General features: G+C 47.5%; 1 protein-coding gene across 1 annotated transcript; it reads right to left on the bottom strand.

The window, feature by feature from the left end:
• Positions 1-952: 952 nt before the first annotated feature.
• Positions 953-18111, bottom strand: med1 (mediator complex subunit 1; the record flags this gene model as incomplete). The annotated part of the gene is made up of 16 exons (XM_079756355.1): positions 953-6643; positions 7895-8000; positions 8562-8657; positions 10747-10948; positions 11485-11612; positions 11987-12111; positions 12206-12317; positions 12987-13150; positions 13395-13469; positions 13926-13997; positions 14132-14160; positions 14727-14859; positions 15335-15389; positions 15920-15998; positions 16436-16542; positions 17985-18111. 16 exons carry the CDS (start codon positions 18109-18111, stop codon positions 2623-2625), a joined length of 5631 nt encoding a protein of 1876 aa, XP_079612481.1. The 3' UTR covers positions 953-2622.
• Between the last annotated feature and the right edge of the window lie 5195 nt (positions 18112-23306).

Here is a 23306-nt window from a genome sequence, read left to right on the forward strand (position 1 = left end):
ATGGAAGACCTGCCTTTCGATACATTAAGTGGACCCGCTCCGTGTGTAGCTTTAACTCCTCTAACTTCACGTCGTTAAAACGGGAGCGAGGACCGTTTGAGTTGTGCGCGCAGATCCCGTAGTGAGGGTGAGGCGGACGCTCGCAGCTGAAGTTGTTTATTAGTGGACGATATGAAGATGATGCTTGTTGCGATGAGAAGGGACGTTTCCCCATCTCGAATTCTCAGTTATGCACATACATATATGTAAATCAAAGAAAAACAATAAATAACCTTTGCAAATATTGTTGATTCATTATTGATTATTACACCCACTGTTAAGTACTGGGTAATGAATAATATTATTTTCAGTTCATTTAAGTTCGGTCTATTTCACCTATTTGCTGCCATCTATAGGTTTCAAATATATTTGCAATCCAAAGGAAATTGGCTAAACTAATGATCCGATTAAATTAGAAATCCACGATGAATGACAAAAATATAAATATTATATTAGTATATTATAATATGCAAGTAGCCTTTAGGAAAGGCTGATGATTTTCATGTTGTGATGACTTACAACTGAATATAGATGGGTTATTTTTGTCGTGTTTATTGTGGTCATGTAAGGGTCTTACTTATCCATTATACTTGTTAATAAAGCATATGGGTGATTGACAGCTTAGTGAGCCAACTGAATGTTCTTGTGTGTTCAGCCGATGACTCTTACCATATCTTCAGTTAAAGCTTAGCAGATGATTCTCCAGAGCTCAGCTCTCTGTTGGTAACCATAGCAGCAGAGCTGGAATGTCCTTCCAACAGTTCAAATATGTAAAGATAACAATATAAAACAAGAAAATGCATTTCCTGCAGAAAATGCGGTGAGTGCTGTAGTACAAAGTGAGGTTGAAAATATGTTTTAATGAAGCCACATAGAATACATGAAGAAACCTTAAATGGCTTAAATTAAGTGAAGTGATTTGAACAGAGTTCAAAAGTCTAAATGGAGTAAACAATGTTAATATGCACACCATTTAACAATGTAAATGGTTGGAAAAAAATAAAGTGACAACAGAATGAAAAGCGCAAAGCATTGCTAAATATTCAGAAATGTAAAAGGAATTGAACTGAAGAATCTGAAAGGTCAAATGTATTGCCCTGCACTGCTGAAAAATCGGAAAAGGTCAAATGTATTGCAGTGCACTGCTAAAAAAATTGGAAGCTGAAATTTAAAACTGACAGAAGTAGCATTATCTGAAGAAGCAAATTGCTGAAATTCATTGTTACAAAAGATGGAAGCTAAACTGTAATACTGTCAAAGCTGGAAGATAGTATGGTAATAGTGGTGGTAGTAGCTGTAGTAGTAGTAGTAGCTGACGTAGTAATCGCTGAAGTAGAAGTAGTAGCTGAAGTAACAGCTGCACAAACGATATGCCATATGAAAGTATGGTATTGATTGATGTTTGTAGAAATAATTATAATAAACCCGCCAGTTTTTTTTAAAACAGCCGAAACTGTATGTACTCGCCTAATGCTAATTTTTTTCAACCTAGCGTGATTAAAAGTATTCCAATTGAGCGGGAAAATCGGCCAATCTGGCAACACTGCCTGCACGTCCTCGCGCTGTTGCCTCAGCGTAAATCAATGAGACCAACTGAAAACGAAGCCAATATGGAACTTATACTGTGATTATGAAAAAAGTATAGAGGTAATCGAAATTCTGTTTCCAGATGATTGAAGAAACCAGTGTCTTGATTTGTTAAACCTTTGAACGAAGGTTAACGATAAACAATTGACCAAGTTACGAAGGCTGAAGTAGTGGGCTAATTGAAATTTTCATGCCATGGGTCCTTTAAAAGTTAGACACATGGTTTCCTCAGTTTACAGTACAGTCTCTAATCAATAGTACATTTTTGAAAGCTTTTACAAATTTCCATTTGCATGAAAAAGAACAAAACAAACGCATCTCTTATGAATACTTTTTTCTTTTATATAACAAACATCTTTTTTAAACAAAATGTCTCACTTCCATTAAAAGTGATAGTTGACAACAGCCCACAACATCGAACTACAAATGCAACGAATCATAATAAAAATAATAAACAGAGAAGACAACAAAGAGATAGATCTTAACCTTTTAAAAATATACTGTAAGAAGCTTTTCCCCCAATGAAACTTGAGGAACTGGGAATCCTCATTGAGCGGTTTAAGACAGGAAGGTGGTGATGTACCACCACCTTTTTCAATTTAAAATTTGCATTGCAGTTAAACTCTCATTCATACTATGCACAGATCAGTTGTAAAAATAACCTTTTAAAAATAGAGCATCAGTGGGGCTTAATACTTCAGGAAAATACAAGTTCCCCTCGATGCAACTTGGGAGGGCGTTGCTATGGTGAGTGGAGCTTCACGTTAAACCACGCCCCTTTGGATTTAGTCAGCTAATGGGAGGGGCTTACCACCCCCAAATCCAGACACTCCCCAAATTTCATCTTGCATAGAGGGGCTCTTGGAATAAACCGGCTCCTACTATTAACTCAGTGGCAGCTCAGTAAATAGATACTTTGATTTCTCGGTAGAATGGCATGCGCTGGGAAAGAAAAAACAACACTTTTTAAAAAGTCAAATGTAAAGAGTTAAAAGGTTAAAGGTTGCCGGTGAGAGCAGAGTCCATGAGGTCGTCGTCCTCGTTTCGTATGTACACGGGACTGGGTCTGGGGGGCCGCTCGGGGCCCATCATGGAGATGGACGAGTCCGAGGCCGAGATGGGAGAGCGGGACCAGCTGTCGGGCTTTATGGGGTGCGAGGAGGGCCCCATCGACATGGAGGACTTCTTCTTCTCCTTCTCGCGGTCCCTCTCGCGGTCCCTCTCGCGCTCCCTCTCGCGCTCCCTCTCCTTCTGCTTCTTCTTCTCCTTCTTGTGTTTCTTGTGCTTCTCTCCGGAGCTCAGCGGCATGGAGCTCATGAAGTCCTGCGGGGCGTGGGGCCGCATGCTCTGGTCGTCGTCCGAGCTGGGGCTGTTCTGGTGGGACTTCTCCGCCACCGAGCTGCTGCCCGACTCGCTCTCGCTGTCGTGGTTGAGCGGCATGTATCCCGGCGAGCGGCTGTTGCTCGGGGTGGAGCCGCTGAAGAGGGGCGAGGCCTTGAGGCTGGAGATCTGCGGGCGCATGGAATCGCCGATGCCGCCGCCACCGCCCTCGCCGGCCTTCTGGAGGCTCACCTTGGCCTTGATGCTTGGCGAGCTGCCGTCCGGTTTGCTGATGATGATCTTGGCCAGGCCGGCTCCGGGGACACCCCCGGCCGACTTGGTGTCCATCAGCTTTTTATCCCCACCGGGGCCCGGAACCGAAACCTTGGCTTTGGCCTCCTTCTCGGACTTCTCCCGCTTGTAGTCGCCCCCTTGGGAGGACATGGGGTGCTTCGAAGGGCCCATGTTCGGAGGTGCACTGTTGGGTACGTTCCCCGGACCCGGTGGCGCTCCCGCTGGGCCGCCTGTCGGGGGCCCCACCTCGCAACCGTCCTCCCCGACCCCGCCGCCTCCCACGCTCTTCAGCTTGTCGATGACCGCTGTTAGGGACGGTTTCTTGTTGCGGCTGGGGGACTTCCCTTTGGCGTTTGGGTTGTTTGCATTGTTCTGGTTTCCCCCACCACCGCTGCTGCCTCCCCCACCTCCACTACCTCCCCCACTTCCTCCTCCTCCTCCACCTCCTCCGCCGCTATTCCCACCACCTCCCCCTTGTCCTCCACCTCCTCCCCCTGATCCACCACCTCCTCCTCCGTACTGGGACTGCGACCCGCCTGAGAAGGCCATGGAGCCGGAGGAGGAGCCGGACGAGGAGGAGGAAGACATGGTGCCGGAGGACGAGCCCCCTCCCATCGGCTTCTGGGACCCCATCCCGCCCCCGGAGGACGACTTGGACCCTCCCGAGCTGCCGCCCCCCCCGGAGCCCATCGGGGACTTGGCCTTGGAGGAGGGCGGAGTCCCGGGGACCCCGGACTGCTGCATCTTCATGGGGGAGGACAGCTTCTCCCCGGAGCTGCCGGAGCGGGAGTGCGAGGGGGAGATGTTGGGCTTCATGTTGGGGTTCATCAGCGACCCGGGAGGCTTGCCCCCTAGAGGTTTCATCTTGTTACTGCTTCCGATCCCACCCCCACCGCCACCCGGTCCGGTCAGCCCGTGCTTGGTGATGGGGGAAGACCCCGGCTTGACCCCCATTCCCTGAGAGGACCCTTTGGACTGGGACTGCCCTGGCCCCATCCCCCCGCCGGGCTTGGAGCTGCTGCCCTGGGCCATGGCTCCCTCCTTGGTCTTGATCTTGCCGGAGGAAGAGGACGAGTGGGTGTGATGACTTTTACTGCCGCCGCTGCCCGCCCCCATCCCCACAGCGCTGCTGGAGGCGGAGCTACTGGAGGTGTACCCCCCGTGGGACGAAGTCTTCCCCCCGGAGAGCGTCCCTTTGGGGATCTGAATGGTGATCTTGGGGATAGGCGGGGTGGCGCCACCGGGGGGTGTCTGCGAGCGCCCCGAGCTACCGGGGGACTTTGAGCCTCCGCCGCCCATGCTCCCCCCGGAGCCGGACCCCCCGCTGGGGGGTGTGTACGGCCGCCCCCCGGAGCTGTGTGAGGGGGACTTCCCATCGGTGTCCAGCTTCTTGCGTTTGGGCAGCTTTTCTTTGGACTTGCCCTCGCTGGACGGTGTCCTACTGCGCTTGACCTGTTTCCCTTCCCCCATGCCGCCGCCGCCGGCACACATGCCCATCCCAGACGAGCTGCCTCCTCCCCCACTGCTGCTGCCCTCCTCCTTGGGTCTCATGAGTCCCTGTTGCAGCTGCTGCTGTTGTTTCACTTTAGCTTCTGCGTTCTTGAAGTCGCTGCCCGCCCCCGGCAGCGCCATCATGAGTGGGCTCTGGCTGCCTCCAACGCCCCCGTGGGCGGAGTGGGCGTCCCCCAAATCAGGAGCTTGCACCAGGAGGGGCTTACCCCCGCCGCTGTTCCCCCCTCCGAAAACCATGCCCATGTCGAACGGATCCTTCATGGAGGGCTCCGGGGTGCTCTGGTCGTGCGGCGTGGGGTTCTGGGGGGTTCCGGACGGCGTGTTCTGCTGGCTGCTCCCCCCGAAGCCTTTGACCAGGTCCAGGTCCCCGTCGGCGCTCGGCGAGCTGTCGTCGAAGTACCGCTGGGAGAAGCCGTGGCCGGACGTCAGCAGGTCCGGGTTGAAGTCGGCGGCGTCGGGGAAGAAGTTGGAGTCGCCGCTGGTGGGCGTGTCGGCGGTGGCGGTCGCGTCCGCGATGAGGTCCGCCGCGTCCGTGAAGGGGATCTCGTTGCTGTTGGTGTTGAAGATGTCCGCCGAGTCGAAGACGGCGCTGCCCTGGCCCGAGCTCGAAGAGTCCCGGATGGGCGTGTCCAGAGGCCCGCCGTCCTCCCCGCCGCTGCCCATGTGGTGCTGGCCCGGGCCGCCGCCGCCCCCCTTACCCGTCTGCTCGGGGAGGTCCGACAGGATCTCCGTGATGTCCGGGCCGATGCTGTCCGAGCTGGACAGGCGGACCATGCGGGGGGGCAGGGCGGGCTGCTGCTGCTGCTGCTGCGATTGGACGTGAGGCTGGGCGTGGTAGGGCACCACCGGACCCGAGGGCGGGGTCCCGCACTGGCTGGGCGCCGGGGTGATGCTGTGGGGCGTGTCCAAGCCGTCGCCGGGCAGGTTGACGTCGAAGATGGGGTTCTGCGAGGCGTCCACGTCCATGGAGAAGAGCTCGCGGTGGAAGTCGTCCGCGTGCGTGGCCTGGTGCTGGTGGTGATGCTGCTGCATGGAGGACGGCCCCTGGGCCTTCATCCCCATCCCGCCGAGACCGCCGCCGCCGGGGCCCCCTCCAGCCCCGGGGCCGACCCCGCCGCCGCCAGGAGTGCCGGGCATCGGCCCGCCCTTCTCCGTACCCCGCAGCCGCTTCTTCTTCACCTTGCTGCCGCTCCCTGGGCAGGCTCCACCCATGCCGTCCATCCTGGGGGAACCGGACGAGGAGTTCTGCCTCTCGAGGGGGCTGGAGCCGTACAGCGCGGCAAAGTCCTGGGTGGGGTTGTCCTTCAACAGGTTCATCAACATGGGGTGGTTCTTGGTGTTGCTGGCCGGGGAGGAGGTGGGGGGCGGCGTCTGGTGAGGCTGCGTCGGTGCGTTTTGGGAACTGGGACTGGAGCCCACGCTCCCGGTGATCTGCAGGAGGCTGGTCAGGATGGGGTTCTGGGTGACCTTGTTGTAGTCGTCCACGTGACCTTGTGCTTGACCTTGTCCTTGCTGTAACTGCTGCTGCTGCTGTTGCTGCTGCTGTTGTTGTTGTTGCTGCTGGACGGATGCCCCGGCTTGCCCCAGGCACTCTCCCCCAGCTTGGGCCGGCCCGCGATTCATCCCGAACAGAGTGCTGATGGGGCCCGCAAAGTTGGGGCCCCCGGGGGGTCCGGCGCCTGTGGGCGTGTTGCCACCGGCGAGCCCGGGCAGGCCCATGGGGTTAGCCCCGTCGCCGGCCATGTTGTAGGAGGGGCTCCCGGAGGGAGGCAGGTTGTTCTTCACCATGATCTCCACCGTCTTGGCAATGAGGGACAGGGCCGGCGTGTCGGCCTGGATGGTCTCCGCCTTCCTGCGGATCGCCCTCATGGTCACAGGGATGGACATGCACCTGGGGAGGGGAGACGGAGGAGATTGGTGTGGGGGCGGTCTGATGAATGGTACCCAACCGCTGTGCTTTTTAGGTACTGAGACAAAACGCTTACAATTGAGTTATTATCTAGTATTGCATAATATGTATAAACAGGGATTTCCTGGCTAAAAAAGAGGTAATGGTGTTATCTAAAAGCTGGAACAGCAGCATATTTGCAAATGTAATTGAAAGAAAAAGGCAATTGGTGTGCTATACAAGGTTAATACACACGTTACCGATATGAAACACTTTCACAATCACATTTCAACTGGTGTGTGGACGCAGAAATGTAGAGGTTATGAAACTGTATAACACAGCTGAAGAGTAGCCGCTTGTCCTTTGAACGTATTTGAAAGAATATTTATTTTATTGAAATTATAAATAGAATACAAACTGGTGAGTAACAAAGAATGTATAAAAGGCGAGGTCCAGGAAGGTGGAATCTTTTCGGCTGCACAAGCGACAGCCTGATCTTACAATGCATCTAGTCTCATCCCTCCTCAGAGAGATTACATCATTTACTTTAAAATTGACATGGAACATCTTGTAGTATTAGTTTTGTCAATAAATACATTTGTTGGTGTATCATGCATTAATGTCTTAAAACTGCTGAGCCTTTAATGACCTCCTCTCATTCGTTTTACTTTTACTAAAAAAAGATTGGGACAACCTGCAAAATGTTCAGATTTAATATCAAACTAGGTAACCACCCTGCAGTGAGAGTGGACCCGTTGTGATGATCAAGCTAGACAGATGGGGCGTAGTAACCTATGTTTTATTCAGGTACATTCCTGTTCTTGGGTGCAAAACAAAGATCAGCCCGTTTCCTCTGTGGGAATCCAAATCACATGAACGTGTCCATGAATTAAATAAAGTCTGTATCTCTCCAGGAAAGTAAGCTCTACTTCAGCGCTTGTATTCTGCCTCAGTTCCCCATAATAAGATAAACTGCCAACGCAATATGCCACTGGAATTGTATATAAGGCTTGATTTGAAAGGCTACATTTATGTGCAATGAGCGCAATATTTAACCATGATGAGAAACAATTATAATCCACACCGAAACAGAGGCGGGGAAGATTGTGGAAAGCCTGCTTTTTACGTCTTTAACATACAGTGTCATTAAGAAAGTAGCATTGAACATTTTCAAACAACAACCAGCCCTAGAGATGCATCCTCTATGTAAATAGTAGGCACTAGCAGGTCTTCACACTATGAAGGACTACTCACCTCTGGACCACTTTGGTGATGAAATCATCGGTGCAGATCAGGGCGTCCGACATTCCCTTGAACAGCTTGCAGGCCACCTGTTTGGAGTCAATCACCTCCATCACCACTAGGGGAGGCAGATAGGGGGAAACAGAGGACTCAGACACCATACCGTGACAAAATAATCCCAGTAGTATAAAGCAAAGCCCTCATTGGTCCAGGGGCAGAGCGAATACAGAGACGGGTCATTAAGAAGCAGGCAGGGCTGTTGTTCCCAAACCATTTGGCCCACTCTAATATGGCCATTATTGTGACCCCAACTTTCTACTGCTTCCACACCGATGTTTAAACCCAATTCAAAATCACAAACAAAGAAAGTTTCTTTACTTGTTTTTTCCACTTTGAACACAGATTCCTGTTTGCTTCGTTGTCATGTACGACAGCCACTTGCTCACCTCTTGGAATGTCATATGCATCCATGTCTGAGCTCAGTGTTTGAGCAATTCCTGCTGTGTTGTGACACTCTACCATGTCTTTGCATAAGTAACTAACCATGAAATATATATCGTTTTTCATTTTGTAACCGTCCACAACCTCGGAGTCACATCGCCGAGGACGTTGGGGATGGAACCCTCAACCTCGGGACGAGGTGCATGGGGACAGACCCGGGACGGCGGTAGAGGCTTACCACACACAAGGGATTCATTGACCGGGTGCTGGAAGGAGACGCTGAAGGTGGAGTCGGTAAGGGGGCACACCTCAAACTGCAGGAGCCCCGCTGCGTCTGAGGAAAACAGCATCAGTGAACAAGGTCTCTGCTGGCCCAGCATGCATCAGGAGACACCACCACACCACAGCTTTAGTCAGCAGACGGACACATCCCTCCAAACGCAGCTCCTTACTTAGCCTCTGTGGCCCAATAACCCAACCTTACGCAGCCTTCCTTTCTGCTCTATTGTTTTCTGTCATATGTCTTGTCGGCATAGTTGGCACCTATCTCTCCTGTGTGTGTGTGTGTGGTTATTTACGGCGTTATTATTATATTTTATCAGACTGTAAAATACGAAGGTGTTTGGACTGCTTACGAAGGCGTTAAATAGCACGTTTTCATAACAGTCAAAATGCTCCTCATCTTGAGGAATATGTGTGGTCAGAAAGTAGCATATGGATCCACATTTCCATTCTGTTCACATGAAGGCGGTCTTGTTCTACTAGGCTACTACATGAATGCCTATAACACAATGTGTGTCCACTAGGTGTCTCCAAATACTGAAATAGAAAATCCACATTCACTTCAGTAGTATTCGAATATGAATGAATGACACAGATTAAACCAATTGGTTTCACCCCTCACCATTATGAGGGGTGACAATTCTCTTCTGCATTAAAAACTATGAGAGGGGGTTGCTTATTGCTCTCTTATGAAGACTTGATCACTGACGTGGCTCATTTCAGGTGAAGCCTTTGCAATAGGACTGAATAGGTCAAATGCAAAGCATTTGAAGCATCACCCAAATATCCTGCTTTCATAGCATGTGATGAGACAAATTAAGTTATATTAACATATTATGATATATGAACAGCGTATTGATGCCATTTATATCAGTTCAATAAAGAAAAGCAACCTACACGAGAATTTTTCAATGCACAAGAGGAAAGTCGACTGTAGGAAGGGGGTTTAATCTGCACTTCATATTAGACTACTGATGTGGATTTTCTATTTTAATTAGAATTCTATTTTATTAGTGTAGAACGATACCACATTGGTATTGCTTTTATAAGGTAAATTAATGTGGACTATTGGTAAAACAGCCACTGAACATCACAAAGACTAGATGTAGGCCTACAATAACACACATCCAACTCACATGAGCACATAGTCATAAAAGGCGGAAATATGGATTCATATCAAGGCTGGGCGATATATCGCTATTTAAAATATATCGATATTTTTTCAAACGTGATATGGAACGAGACCATATTGACAACATCGATATAATTTAATTTGCATTGAAATTACAGCACATTTGTTCCAAATAACAGCAGTTTCAAACCACGCCTGCCGCCTGCTATTTCGTAACCCTGCTTATGTCTCTCCCGCTCTGCCTCCGGCTCACACGCACACAGGTAGGTAGGTAGGTATAGTAATAACGGTAACTCCTGAGTAACAAACTTCAAGGTTTCTCACTCCGCGAGACCCAAACATAAAACATAAACAAGTAACCTAGCAACGCCCCCCCACCACGCAGCCGTTACATTCATAATATTTCGGAGGCGCACACAGCTTTTGGCCGCGATATATTGATGTATTATTATATATTATAATGTTCTCAAATACGAGGCGGAGGCAGTGTCTAGTCCACGGTTTATTCAACCATCAAACTGTGTTCAATTCCAAACGGTAGGAATAGTAATGGTAAATCGGCGCGCCCCCCCCCCCGTCGACAAATATCGATATTTATCTTAAATCGATATTCTGCTTGAAGATATCGAGATATGACTTTTGGTCCATATCGCCCAACCCTAATTCATATGCTACTTTATGAGAACTTAACGAGACAAAACGTGATGATCAAAGTGAAAACAATGTTTAGCCAACAGAGGAGCTCATTTGACTGTTCTGAAACTATTGGACGCACTATTTAACGGGTTGAATAGCGCGTTTATAAGCTGTCTTTCACGCCTTTGTAGAGTTTAGGAAAAGAAGCATTAAAAATTCATAAAGTCATAGTCATAAAATACGCCGTAAAAGACGGCGTCATGACATCTGAAACACTTTACTTCATGCCGATCTTCATGAACACACATCTACAATGAGGCGTCCTTTGGAGCTTTCCAGCCTTCCATACGTGCCTGCGTAGAGCTCCACCTACCTTCCTTGACGGAGGTGCGCTTGACGCAGCTGCCCACCAGCGTGTTGTAGGCGGCCTGGTGGCGGATGATGTCCAGGATGGCCGGGACCTGCGCCGGGTGGCGGAAGGGGATCTTGCTGACCAGTGCCCCCTGCAGGGAGCGCCCGTCCTGCACGGGGGCGTCGCCGTTCAGGAAGTAGCAGTGCTGCTGGTCTGGAAGACACTGGGAGGGGAGGGGAATGGGAGATCGGTCACACTGGAATAGCAGAGAGGGAATGTCCCATTTTAGATAACGATGCATGCAACACAAGGGAAACGGTGGAAGAAACCATGTTCTATGGGTGGGCTTGGTACATAAGTTAAGATGGTTTATAGCTTGGTACGCTAACCACCTGAGAATGCAAGTTTGGAAGTTGCAAACTTGGAAATCTTTCGAACTAACTTCCAAGTAATTAAACATATCAATCGTATTACAACTTTTTAGGACCTAGTTTTAATTGTTCATCTTTAAACTTGTTTAGGCTTTTTGCGTCGTTTATGCCCAGGGCAGTGGAAAAGGAACAGGTAATGAGAGAGGAAGAGGGAGGGAGTTTCATGTAGCATAGGACCACAGGTCGGAATCTAACATTGGTTGCTACAAGGCGGATCGCCTACATAGTTGGTCCCATTGATTTCCATCAAAGTATAAATTAAAAGCCTGTTTGTGGTGTAGTGAGGTGTAGAGTAGGGTAGTGTGTGTATGTGTGTGTGCACACTTACAGAGTAGAAGTGCATGTTGTGCGAGGGCTGAAGGGGCGGTCCTCCTTCCTCCAAGCGCTGTAATTGGCTGTGGACGATCAGCTGGTACAGAGGGGAGAGGGCTGGGGGGCTGTCAAACACTGGGATCCCTACGGAGACACAGACAGGCTGTTACCACACTGGCACCCCGAGCAACGCTGGAGCTGGAGTCAACGTACTGTTCACGACCATGGTGAAGATCAGCATGGCGACGGAAACACAATGCTGATCTTCACAGAGCTGCCTTAATTCATACTTCAACCTCACGTTCAATTGTACACAAGGGGGCTATATACCGCTTAAGTCTGCTTCAGGGAAAATATGTACTTCTGTTGGTCAACAATAGCGTTCCATAGTTATACAAGTTGAAAGTTACATGTGTGATCATAGGTGCACTCTGCCTGGGTGCATAGACTGTGTGTGTGTGTGTGTGTCTGTTTGTGTGTGTGTGTGTGTGTGTGTGTGTGTGTACGTGTGTACTTACCCGTTGCAGCCCCCATGCGCTGGATGAAGGAGAGAGAGAAGGCCATTGGTTGGTTCAACTTCAGAAAGAAACACACAGGGAGATCCACGCAGTTGGAGTTGGTGACCGAGGAGAAGGAGGGTGTCCTGAAACACACACACACGTTAAATTCAGCCCGTACTAATGCACATAAAGTAATACACTTTACATCTATGGCAGGCTTTTCCTAGGGTGCAGTACCCTTTGTTGTCCACTGGGTGGGAGCCGGTGATGAGTGGGGCGATGGGCAGCTTGTAGATGGACGAGGTTCCCTCCACGGTGACATACACACTCACGCCCAGGGTCCTGGGAACTGTGAGACACAGTGAGGGCATCACATACCATCATGGATGTCCTCCACCACGAGGTGTGTGTGTGGTTAAAGGGAAATAATGGTCACCAGGGCATAGAACCAGGGTTTGCCTCCGCAGATTCTCCAACCCCAACGTTAAACCAATTTGTTCAAAATATTTAAAGCACCGCAATACGCATCATATCCACACTCAGAAATCATTGTAATATCATAACATCATGTCCCCTTTAAAGTTAATCTAATGGGTGATTCAAAACTAAACCTGGCGTTAGACATCTTGATGCTTACAGCTCGGCAGCCAGGCTGAACCTTGGGGAGTGAACTCAGCACTTTTGGGCGGGGACTTGGGACCAAAGCCGCGACACTATCCCACCCTCCTATATTTCAATCCAATATCTCCATTAGCTTATTGACACAGTCACAACCTCACAGGCATCTGGCTGGCAGCTTGCATTCAATGCCCACTCCATTCAATTAAAGGGTCCCAATTTTAGAATGGCCATTACAATTTTAAAACAACACATTAATGCCATCATGAGTGGGCGTGTCCGCCCAGATGTCTGAGGGACAGCTCAGCCTACCAGTCAGTACCGCCCACTGGTAGGCATGTATGTGAAACATGGATATAAACATGTGGAGATATGCTGGGTGACCTCGTCCTGCCCTCACCGTTGGTGTCGGTCAGGTGGAGCTGGGTCCCGGTGCCCTCCTCAAACACGTCGTACGGAGACACGTAGCACTGGAGGGACACCAGACGGCCGCCGCTCCGGCCCGTCAGGAGGCCCACACTGCCGTGGAGAATGGTCTCCACCGTGTTAGCGTTGGTGGCTAACCTGGAAACACACGGCAAATAGACCTCACCAAAATGGCCGACAAGACACGTCCCTTTGGGACTGAGTAATGGGATTTCTGCCAATATTATTTTTATCTTTTGAAGATTTGGATCAAATGTTTAAAGTTAGGCATCAACTTGAAGAAGATAAGGTTTAAGTATTATGTTAAAAATGTTTAAGTGTATGCATTAGGTTAGCAGTGGTTAAGGCATGAGGTTATGAATAATACTTTATGTTTAGTTACCTGAACATGTGCATCATCTTGGTGAGGTCGAGCTCCAGCGACTGCAATGCGAGGTACATCTTCGTTTTCAGCTTACTGGAAAACACAAGAGAGACATCATTACAAACACATATAAAACATTCATCCAAAAAACATTCTTGTTAATAGATAATCAAAGCATTAATCATTGTCAACAATATTTCACAAGGATTCTATATATAGTGTATATCTGGACCTGATGGATTCAAATGTGTTTCACCAATATAGCCTTTCAGTTTATAGAAATCTTGATAAGGCATCATTACATATAAAGCATTTTTTCTGATCCTAAACTTTGAAGCATAAAGGACCAATTGTCAGTTAATAGCTAGTGGATATTTTTCTGTGCATGCCGTCACTACTGGGAACGACACTACTGAGGGGGTCACTACTGGGAACGACACTACTGAGGGGGTCACTACTGGGAACGACACTACTGAGGGGGTCACTACTGGGAACGACACTACTGAGGGGGTCACTACTGGGAACGACACTACTGAGGGGGTAGCGTACTTGTCTCCAGGGACCTTGTAGAGGTTGACCAGGCCCTTGAGATGCTTGGAGAACTCTTCAAAGTTCTTCTCCCTGAGGCGGGGCAGAAGAGGGCGGTGGGGACGTTAGTGTTCAGGGCATGCAGACAAAATCAGCGGAGTTGATCGGAGTTCAGTGCAGACACATTACTCCATCAATAATCAATAAGTTGGATGATAAATTCTCACCTCAGGTGCTGAATCAGCTCTGGACAGCTCTGTAGTCAACACATTAGGAAGGGATACCAATATTAATATTATTGTTATTATAACAAGGAGGGAAATCCATTTAGCATAATAGCCAATGCGGGGTTCCGCAGAGGAACTCGAAAAAGTCTCTAAAAGATAAAAAGATTCTAGAGGAATAAAAAATAACCAGCAACACCATTAGACAAAGAGTAACTAGCACAGGTAACTTGCATTGGTAACCAGCACACCATCACCACAGAGGGTACCGGTAACTATTAGGGTTTGGAGGTATTGAAAAAAGGGAATTAATCATGGATATGGATAAATATTACGATATTGTTATGAATTCTAAATACCATTATAAACAGCTTAACTGAGTTTCATTGCATTGTAGAATATGGACATTTAAAGTATGTTGTCGGACCCAAACCTGGGTGTCCTCTCTGTCAGATGTTTCAAACCTCACATTAGGATCATTTCTACACAGACTACACTGTGTACCGCGATAAGTCTTTGATTTGAGAACATCCCACTTAAACAACCACTAAAAGAAAATAATCGATAATATGGAGCGGTTGGGGAGGGGGCAACTGACCGCTGGGTTCTCTCCATGGTGCGCCACCTTGACGTCCACCAGCTGCCCGGCCGGCTCTAGCTGCACCTCCACGTAGAACATGTCCGAGGTGATGTAGCACTCCGTGCCCGAGGGGGAGAGGTGGGAGCCCAGCCTGGAGGCACCGAGCAGCCCCAGGAGGAGGAGGGTGGAGGGAGGAAATCAGAGAGGTTTGATGAGTGGACTCGGCAGTGAGCCATCAATGAGGACACGATGGGTTACAGGGCACACCGCAGTGTAGCAGTGAATGCATTCCCACAACAGAGGTAGGATGAAGCACTGACGACAAGAACTTTGTTGGAAGAAGATAAACACACAGGGCTGGGCAACTTTTTATCAGCCAAAAACTCTATTTGAGTGTTTATTCTGTGGATGCCTTGTTGATTTCAATCTCTGGGGCAAATTAACCCAACGATACATACATGCCCTGAACCGTTACCAGCGCACCAAATGGTTCTGATTTATAACTTGGACCACCAATCCCTAGTGTATACATGGTAAGCACTTTAGTGTGTAGGGCCAGCCCATAGTCATTATCCTTATTATGTATGGTGTTGTCACATTGAAGCACTGTAGAGGGAGAACCTCACATGTTCTGGCGAGCAATGGACTCCAGACGATCCGTCATAGAGGCCAGAGAAGACACTGAGGAGAGACCAGACATGTAAAGACTTCTCCTGTAAAACGACCGGCTGCTTCAAGACACCTGCTCCCGGATAGAGTTCCCTGTTCACTCATTTTTATACATTACTTACAGAATTTCCATTTTTTTATGAAATTATACAATCACACAAGAATAAACCCTTCCATCTTTACAAATAAGCATCCAATCAGCAAGCAGAAGGTTGCTGATGGTAGTACTGTTTTACTGTTATAAATAAATAAAAGAATACAAATCCAAATGGACACTTGTATTGAAGAGGGGACATGGAAGGAGATCTGCCGTTACCCAATTTTATACAATACATCTTTGAAGGAATATAAAAAGGCAAATGAAATCGCACAAATGCTTGGGAAAGATTAAAATTACATTTTCTTTCCTGCTGCTCATGTTTCCTCTTATTGATTTTTATAGCATTTGGCCCAAAGATTTCTGGTGCATTACTGCCACCAACTGGCATGCAGTCTCCCCGGTTAGACTCCATCCCTCTCCCCAGGGAAGGGGGTGCTCCTACCTTTCAGGGCTCTCTGGAGGGTCTCCAAGCAGGTGAGGAGGAGCTGGTGTCCAGCTGCGTGCATCGCCCCGCGCTTCTCCTGTGAACAGACAGGTAAAAGAGCTGAGGCCATTAGGGGAGTACAAATGATTCACTGCTGTGACCGATTTAGAGTCCAACACCCTAAGTATCATGGATCAACCACTGATCTAATCAAACAGTGATTTGATCCATTTCTTATCTGATAAAAACCCTAGAGGCTAATGTGTGTTAACTTGTTTATGTTAACAGCCCAAATATAAGATGTACAAAGCTGCATTTTATCAGTTCATGATTGTAAAAAAAAAAAGATTTGTATTTAACCGTATATAAGTTTTTTTTAATCTAACATGTAACAATATATCAAGTACATAAAATATAAAAATATATATAAAAGTGTGTTACGATGTAACACACTAGCGGCCTCTCAAGGTCAGAGTAAGTATAAGAGAGAATTGCATACAGAGTTTAGTACCGTAAAGTCACAGGGGGTCTCACCATAGCCTGTCGGACCACCTTGCTGGTCTCCTGCCAGGGACGAGAGGCGCTGTGTTTGGCATGGAGGCGCTCCAGTAGAACCGCCACACGATTCTGCTTCTCCGCTTCTGGAAACACACAGGTCAAGGGTTAATTTCTACTTCTGCTGCTTGCATTGATGGTTTTTCTGTGTCGGAGACTCTGGGTGTAGTCAAAATAAGTAAAATCCTGAATCCAGTGACATCTTGTGATCTATATATGAAGAAGATGTGTCTACAAATGAGAAATTTAACATATATGCCAACCTCCTTGACTCATTCATCATAAATTAAGTGATAACTTAGCAGGAAAGAGGAATCGAGGTGTCCATCGCCCTCTATAGTAGTACATGGACCAACCCTTAGCTTAGTTTTACATTTACTAACCCTAAAACTAGTTTTACATAAACTAAGCTTAACCTTAGTTTTACATTTACTGTGCTAATCCTAAACTTAGTTTTACATAAACTAACCATAACCTTTGTTTTTGCATATTTGGAAAGCTGCAGGTATGTGATGCTAAGCTCCACAGCGCACGCATGCAGATACGCAGAAGTATTATTCACCCTTAAGGCAAATCAAACATTCACTCAGGCTTGGGAACACTGTCTTCCACACCCAGAACTGGCTTGTCTGCATCCTCCCCTGCATACCACTATACTATAATTTCAGCAAATATAATTTAATTCAAATATTATGATCTTTCTACTCTCACAACACGTGAAAGTGTCATTCTGGTTGGCCCATGAGAACTACTATCTACTTTTTAGTCACTTTGCAATGCTTACAGTCAACACAGATACATGTAAAACAGGAGCAGATAGGGGTTAGGGCATCTTGCTCAAGGATACCTACAGGTAGACTGCAGCCTTTGGGTTCAGCAGTCTACAGTAAGTATACACTGAGCACACTGTAGAAACAATACATGTCATCAAAATGCCATGGTTTGTTTTAAAAGCAACTCCCTGACCTTCATGATCGATCAAACAGTCATCCTAATCATGAGTTATCTAACCCTTGCAGGTTAAGACGCTTGAGCAGCTGCTACTGTCACCAAAAGGTTCGACCTTTTACTAGCTCGAAAATACAGTGGTACACTTGACAGTGGCATAGTAGTAGAGTGGTATAATAGTAGTACATTTTGTTATTATAATGGCAGGAGGATGTGGTAGCAACGGGGAAAGAATAAAAATTCAATACACAGTAGTGCATAATTGATAACCAATCTTCACCAGATGTCAACACTATTAGCACGTTTCTGGCTAACAACTGGCTTCCTTGACATCCATAACAACATCAATTATGCTAAATTTCTGGATTGCATTAACCTGGTCCAGGCTAAACGTAGTTGACATAAATAGGGAACTGCATTAACGTTACTGTAGAAACATTAATACTCATACTAGGCGGTCTACAAACTCCAGCTAAGCTACATAGCCTGTTGGCTAACTGTTAGCACCCCGATCGCAGCCCATGTTTGAATGAGCGGTGGGTATTAAAATCAAAATAAAATTAGAAAAATAGGTTTTCACCTGTTCCCTCTTCTTCCTTCTTAATCCTGTCACCGGTAGCCTGGTTGGCTGCTTGTTGAGTTGACAGGGTGAGCTCTCTAGCGGGGCTAGCGCTTTGGATAGACACCGCCGCCACCGCCGCAGCCATTGTTGGGTTTTGTTTTGGCTGATCCGCCCTCAGGGCTTCCGTAGTTCTCCCCTGGGTACCTCCGACCGGGACCCCTCGACGCTGACGTTTGCGTGAACAGCGTCAAATTCAGGAGATCGGCGTATATCTATAAATCATCATCAACATTTCAACATTATCAAAGAGGTTGAGGTGATCATTTCATTGGTATTGTAACAGACATCCAGCCAAAGTCCTACAAATATAATGTTGGATGGATGGCCCTAGGTTTTACCATAGGCCCAAGTCAGGATTTTCAAATGGACAATCAATAAAATACATTTTATAGTCATAATTTTATCTGATGTGTATCACATCTCATTGTTTTCTACACACTTATGGGTATGATATAGTCCCAAATTATATAATAGAGTATTATATATGTCATATATTTAATTGCATTTAATAACATTCAATTAGATTATGTAGGCTTCCCCTTGTCTGTTTAGAAACGTTTCAGTTCTTGTGAAGAATCACTATACAACCGAATGAAGAAAATATGTAAGAGATTACACAGACAGTACTGCAGATGGCGTGCGATCGTCGCGTTTACGCGACTCATGTGCTGCCAAGAGCGACCGGCACAAAGCGCCGAATCCATCCCTTCGCATCTAATATTTAGCACCCTAATTATACATGTAGTTATATATCTAAAAACAGGATAGGTCAGTATTTTGAACTCAAAGTAGATACATATACTTTTTTACCTCATGCTTGTTCGGTAAATGCATAAGAATTAAACAATACAATTGATTAAATCACGCAAAAAATGATTTAATATCACATACAATCATTTGAGATGACCAGCTTTCAAGCAAAATAAAACACTCTCTCTCTCTCTCTCTCTCTCTCACACACACACACACACACACACACACGCACGCACGCACGCACGCACGCACACAAACACACACACACACACACACACACACACACACGCACACATTGAAGGATGACTTGGAGCACATACACGAGCCCATCCAGCAATGGCATGGAGGGTAGAGCGTTGGAGGGTAGGGAGGGGGGAGTGGGCACCTGGGCCCCAGGGCCAGCTGAGCCCATGCAGCCCGCTCCATGAGGGGCCCCTAGGGAAGACTTTACCACCAACTGTTATGACCCGCAATAAGAGGCTGCACAAGTGTGCATGGAGCCCCATAAACACATGCGCACGATGGCGAATACGCACGAGATATTCTGATCATGTGCACACGAACCACATGCATGCATAAACACGGACATATATGAACATAGGACCTAGATACACACACACACACACCACACACACACACACACACACACGAACGCACGCATGCGCACACCCACACACACACACACACACACACACACACACACACATGCACACACACACACACACATAATCTCTTAAGTCCCACAAACACATTCACACACACATACATATTTTCATGAGAACACTCTTATTATATGCAAATGTATCATGAATAAAGGACTACACACACCAGGGCATGAATCCATACAAACTTAACCACTTTCAACACACAAAAGTACTGTATACATGGCTGTATACTGTGTAAATAGTAGTGTAGCTGTTAACTGGTAGCATATAATGGTAGCGTAAACAGGAAGTGTAGGCTTTTCATGTAAATGGAAGTGTGTACTGGTAGTGGTACTGGTACAACTAGTACAATGAACAATTCTGGTAGTGAAACTGGTAGGTTGATCAGGGTAATGGAGCTAGGGTGGATCCAGGGTAGTAGTGGTAGGGGTCTGGGGTTTGGGGAGTGGGGAGGGGGGTGGCACGGTGTAATGGATGTGCCCACCAGGAGCGTGGCTGGGCTGCCCTGCAGGGGGGAGAGGATACGGGCTAGGCTGCCAAGCCAGCCGTCGGAGCCCGGGACCTCTGGGGAGCGGGACGGTGGGCGGTCGCCATGCCCATCAATCAGGGGCTAGTTCACCGCCCCGTGCCAAGGAGGGAGACCCCCTTCTGGGCCCCGGGTAGGGTGGTACAGGGGGTTGGGGTGAAGGCGGCGCACGCCAGTTAGCCTTGGCTGATCCCGGCAGCGTGCGTGTTGTTTGCCGTGTGTGATGACAATAGGGCGGGACGTACGGAGAAGAGAACACGTGTCTGATACTTGGACACCCTCGGCTTGGCGGCCATTTTGAGAGCAGCTTCCGTCATATTATTTTTTTTCATGTCTGGAGAATGGAGACATGTAAGGAAAAGGGAAATCATTCAGTTTGACTGACGGTGTCCATCCTCTACTGCATAGACCGGAGAGGGTTTGGAAAAAATAAACCACATGCATCCAAAGACACACACACACACACACACACACACACACACACACACACACACACACACACACACACACACACACACACACACACACACATGCACATGCATTTTTTATGCATACATTCTAGCTCTGTGAATCTATTTGACATATTGTACCAAGAAATCTATTCTAATCAGTTATTTTCTCTGTCTTTGTGATATATATTTATATTTCATGTAAACCAGTTGGCATACCAATGTAAATGGAGTGTGCTATAATTAAACTATAATTAAAACATAATTAGATATATGAGATGATTAAAGTTTGCCTTTGTCTGTGGTTCTGTCTTCAGCACATGGCAACTTGCCATTTATTGTTGTAACTGGTCTTTGACTGAGTAATTACATATCACCCAAATACCAAAAAATCCTACTTAAAAGAGGCTCACGTTTGGCCTAACGATACAATGATTTATTAGAACATTGACCTTTAACAGAAAATAAAAGTGAAAGAAGAAAGGTTAAATCTATATTTTATTTGTATTAAAACAAAAAGCATTCTGCTTCACTCGCCAACGGCTGGCTGACAGTAAAACAGCTTTGGTGCTGCAAGGGCTGATGAGAGAGGTAGAGAGAGAGAGAGAGAGAGAGAGAGAGAGAGAGAGAGAGAGAGAGAGAGAGAGAGAGAGAGAGAGAGAGAGCGAGAATGATAGAGAGAGACAGAGAGACAGAGAGAGAGAAGTAAAGAAAGAGACAGAGAGAGAGCGAGAGGAGGGGGCCGTCCTATAGGACCATTTGCGATGAGGCTCATTTGCGCAACGGCACTTAATTGGCTACAACAATTAATTAATGTGTTGGAAAGTTGGCACCAAAAGTTCATTTAAGAGGGTTTTAATAAGCAATTAGGGAGAAGTAACTGGTGAGCTAAAGAATAGCGTCAAGCCACGGGGAAAAAGATGCTTGAAGCTTGGAAGCTCGGCGTACTGTTTTGTGGGCGAAGCAGCAGATATTAAAAGCAGTATGCATGTGGTTAGGAAGTTGGATATTGATGGTACAGTATTGTTATAATCTAGTTATGTTATGTAAAACTGTAGTGTAGGTTATATCGACCACTGCACTGCCACCAGCACTATATCATTACCACCCCCACCACCATTACCACCTCCGCCTCCAACACACCACCATCAGGACCAGCCGACTCCCACCACAACCTAAACCCCCACCACCACCACCTCCACCACACCACCATCAGGACCAGCCAACTCCCACCACCTAAACCCCCACCACCACTACAACCACCACCTCTAATACCACCATCTCCAAAGCCACCACCGCCTCCATCAACAACATCACTATCACCGACACCACCATCATCCTCATCACCACCACCCCCCTACCACCTCTCCCCAAACTGGCTACCACCTACTTTCCCACCAGCTCTCTTTCTCACCCTGTGCCCCTCTCTGTCCCCTCATGTGCCTCTCTCTACCCTTTCTCTCTCTCTCTCTCTCTCTCTCTCTCTCTCTCTCACTCTCTCTCTCTCTTTCTCTCTCTCTCCCTCTCTCTCTCTCTCTCTCTCCCTTTCTCTCTCTCTCTCTATCTCTGTCTCTGCTCTCTCTCTCTCTCTCTCTCTCTGTCTCTGCTCTCTCTGCTCTCCCTCTCTCTGTCTCTCTCACTTTCTTTCTCTCTCTCTGTCTCTCTCTCTCTCTCACTCTGTCTCTCTGTCTCTATGTGTGTGTGTGTCTCTCTCTCTCTCTCTCTCTCTCTCTCTCTCTCTCTCTCTCTCTTTCTCTCTCTCTCTCTCTCTCCCTCTTGCATGACTAATGAGCGGAGCAGGTTGAAGTCTGGGGAAGATGTCCTTGGAAGACGAATGCATTTTCAGCAGAATAATTAACTTAATTAACAAATTCACATGCATATTCATCAGCCTATTAATGTCTGCTCGGCGCGGCTTGATGAGCGGCGGGGTAATAACCATCTCATTTGCATACGCTGTTCCCGCCGCCGCTCGAGTCGCTCGCACGCTCTGCGTTTATAAGAGAAGCGGGAGAAAAAAAACTGATACGGCGTGGAAAAGCGCAAGGAAGTACAAGCAAGAAACGACAAATACACGTCGTGGCTTAACGGAAGAGGGGCGACGGAGGTGCAGGGGGAGGAAGTGACACGTTGTGGTTGTGACACGGGGCGATGCTGATGAATCGATGACAATGGGGGCACCGAGGAGCACATGGGCTTCTAACACACGAACACGCAGTCACTCTCTCTCTCTCTCTCTCTCTCTCTCTCTCTCTCTCTCTCTCTCTCTCTCTCGCTCTCTGTGCACGTCAAGCACGTGCACACACAAGCAAGCAAGGGCACAAAAAAACACACCTACATACGCACACACACATTCTCACTCTTTTTTGCTGTCACTGTCAATCTCTTCCTCTCCCTCACTCAGTCAATTCTATTATTCTCTTCCATTCTCTTAACGTGTGTGTATGTGTGTGTGTGTGTGTGTGTGTGTGTGTGTGTGTGTGTGTGTGTGTGTGTGTGTGTGTGTGTGTGTGTGTGTGTGTGGGCGTGCATGTGTGTGCATATCTGTATCTGTCTGCGTCTGTATGTGTGTGTGTTAGTGTGGGTGTGGGTGGGTGTGTGTGTGTGTGTGTGTGTGTGTGTGTGTGTGTGTGTGTGTGTGTGTGTGTGTGTGTGTGTGTGTGTGCGTGAGAGAGAGCCGCATAATTAGATGTAACACCAGGTGTAACTTCTGTTACTGTGTTGAATTATAACACACAATGTAATAATGTATTCTCTCTATTCACATTACCCTCATATATACTGACTGTGTCAGTATCTCCACTCTGTTTCTTTATATAAACTCTCTGTCTCGATAAATGTCGGTCTGTCTGTCTATTAGGTCTCTCACCCTCTCTCCCTGTCACTC

The sequence above is a fragment of the Pollachius pollachius genome, assembly GCF_949987615.1.
Source record: "Pollachius pollachius genome assembly, chromosome: 19".
Taxonomy (NCBI): domain Eukaryota; kingdom Metazoa; phylum Chordata; class Actinopteri; order Gadiformes; family Gadidae; genus Pollachius; species Pollachius pollachius.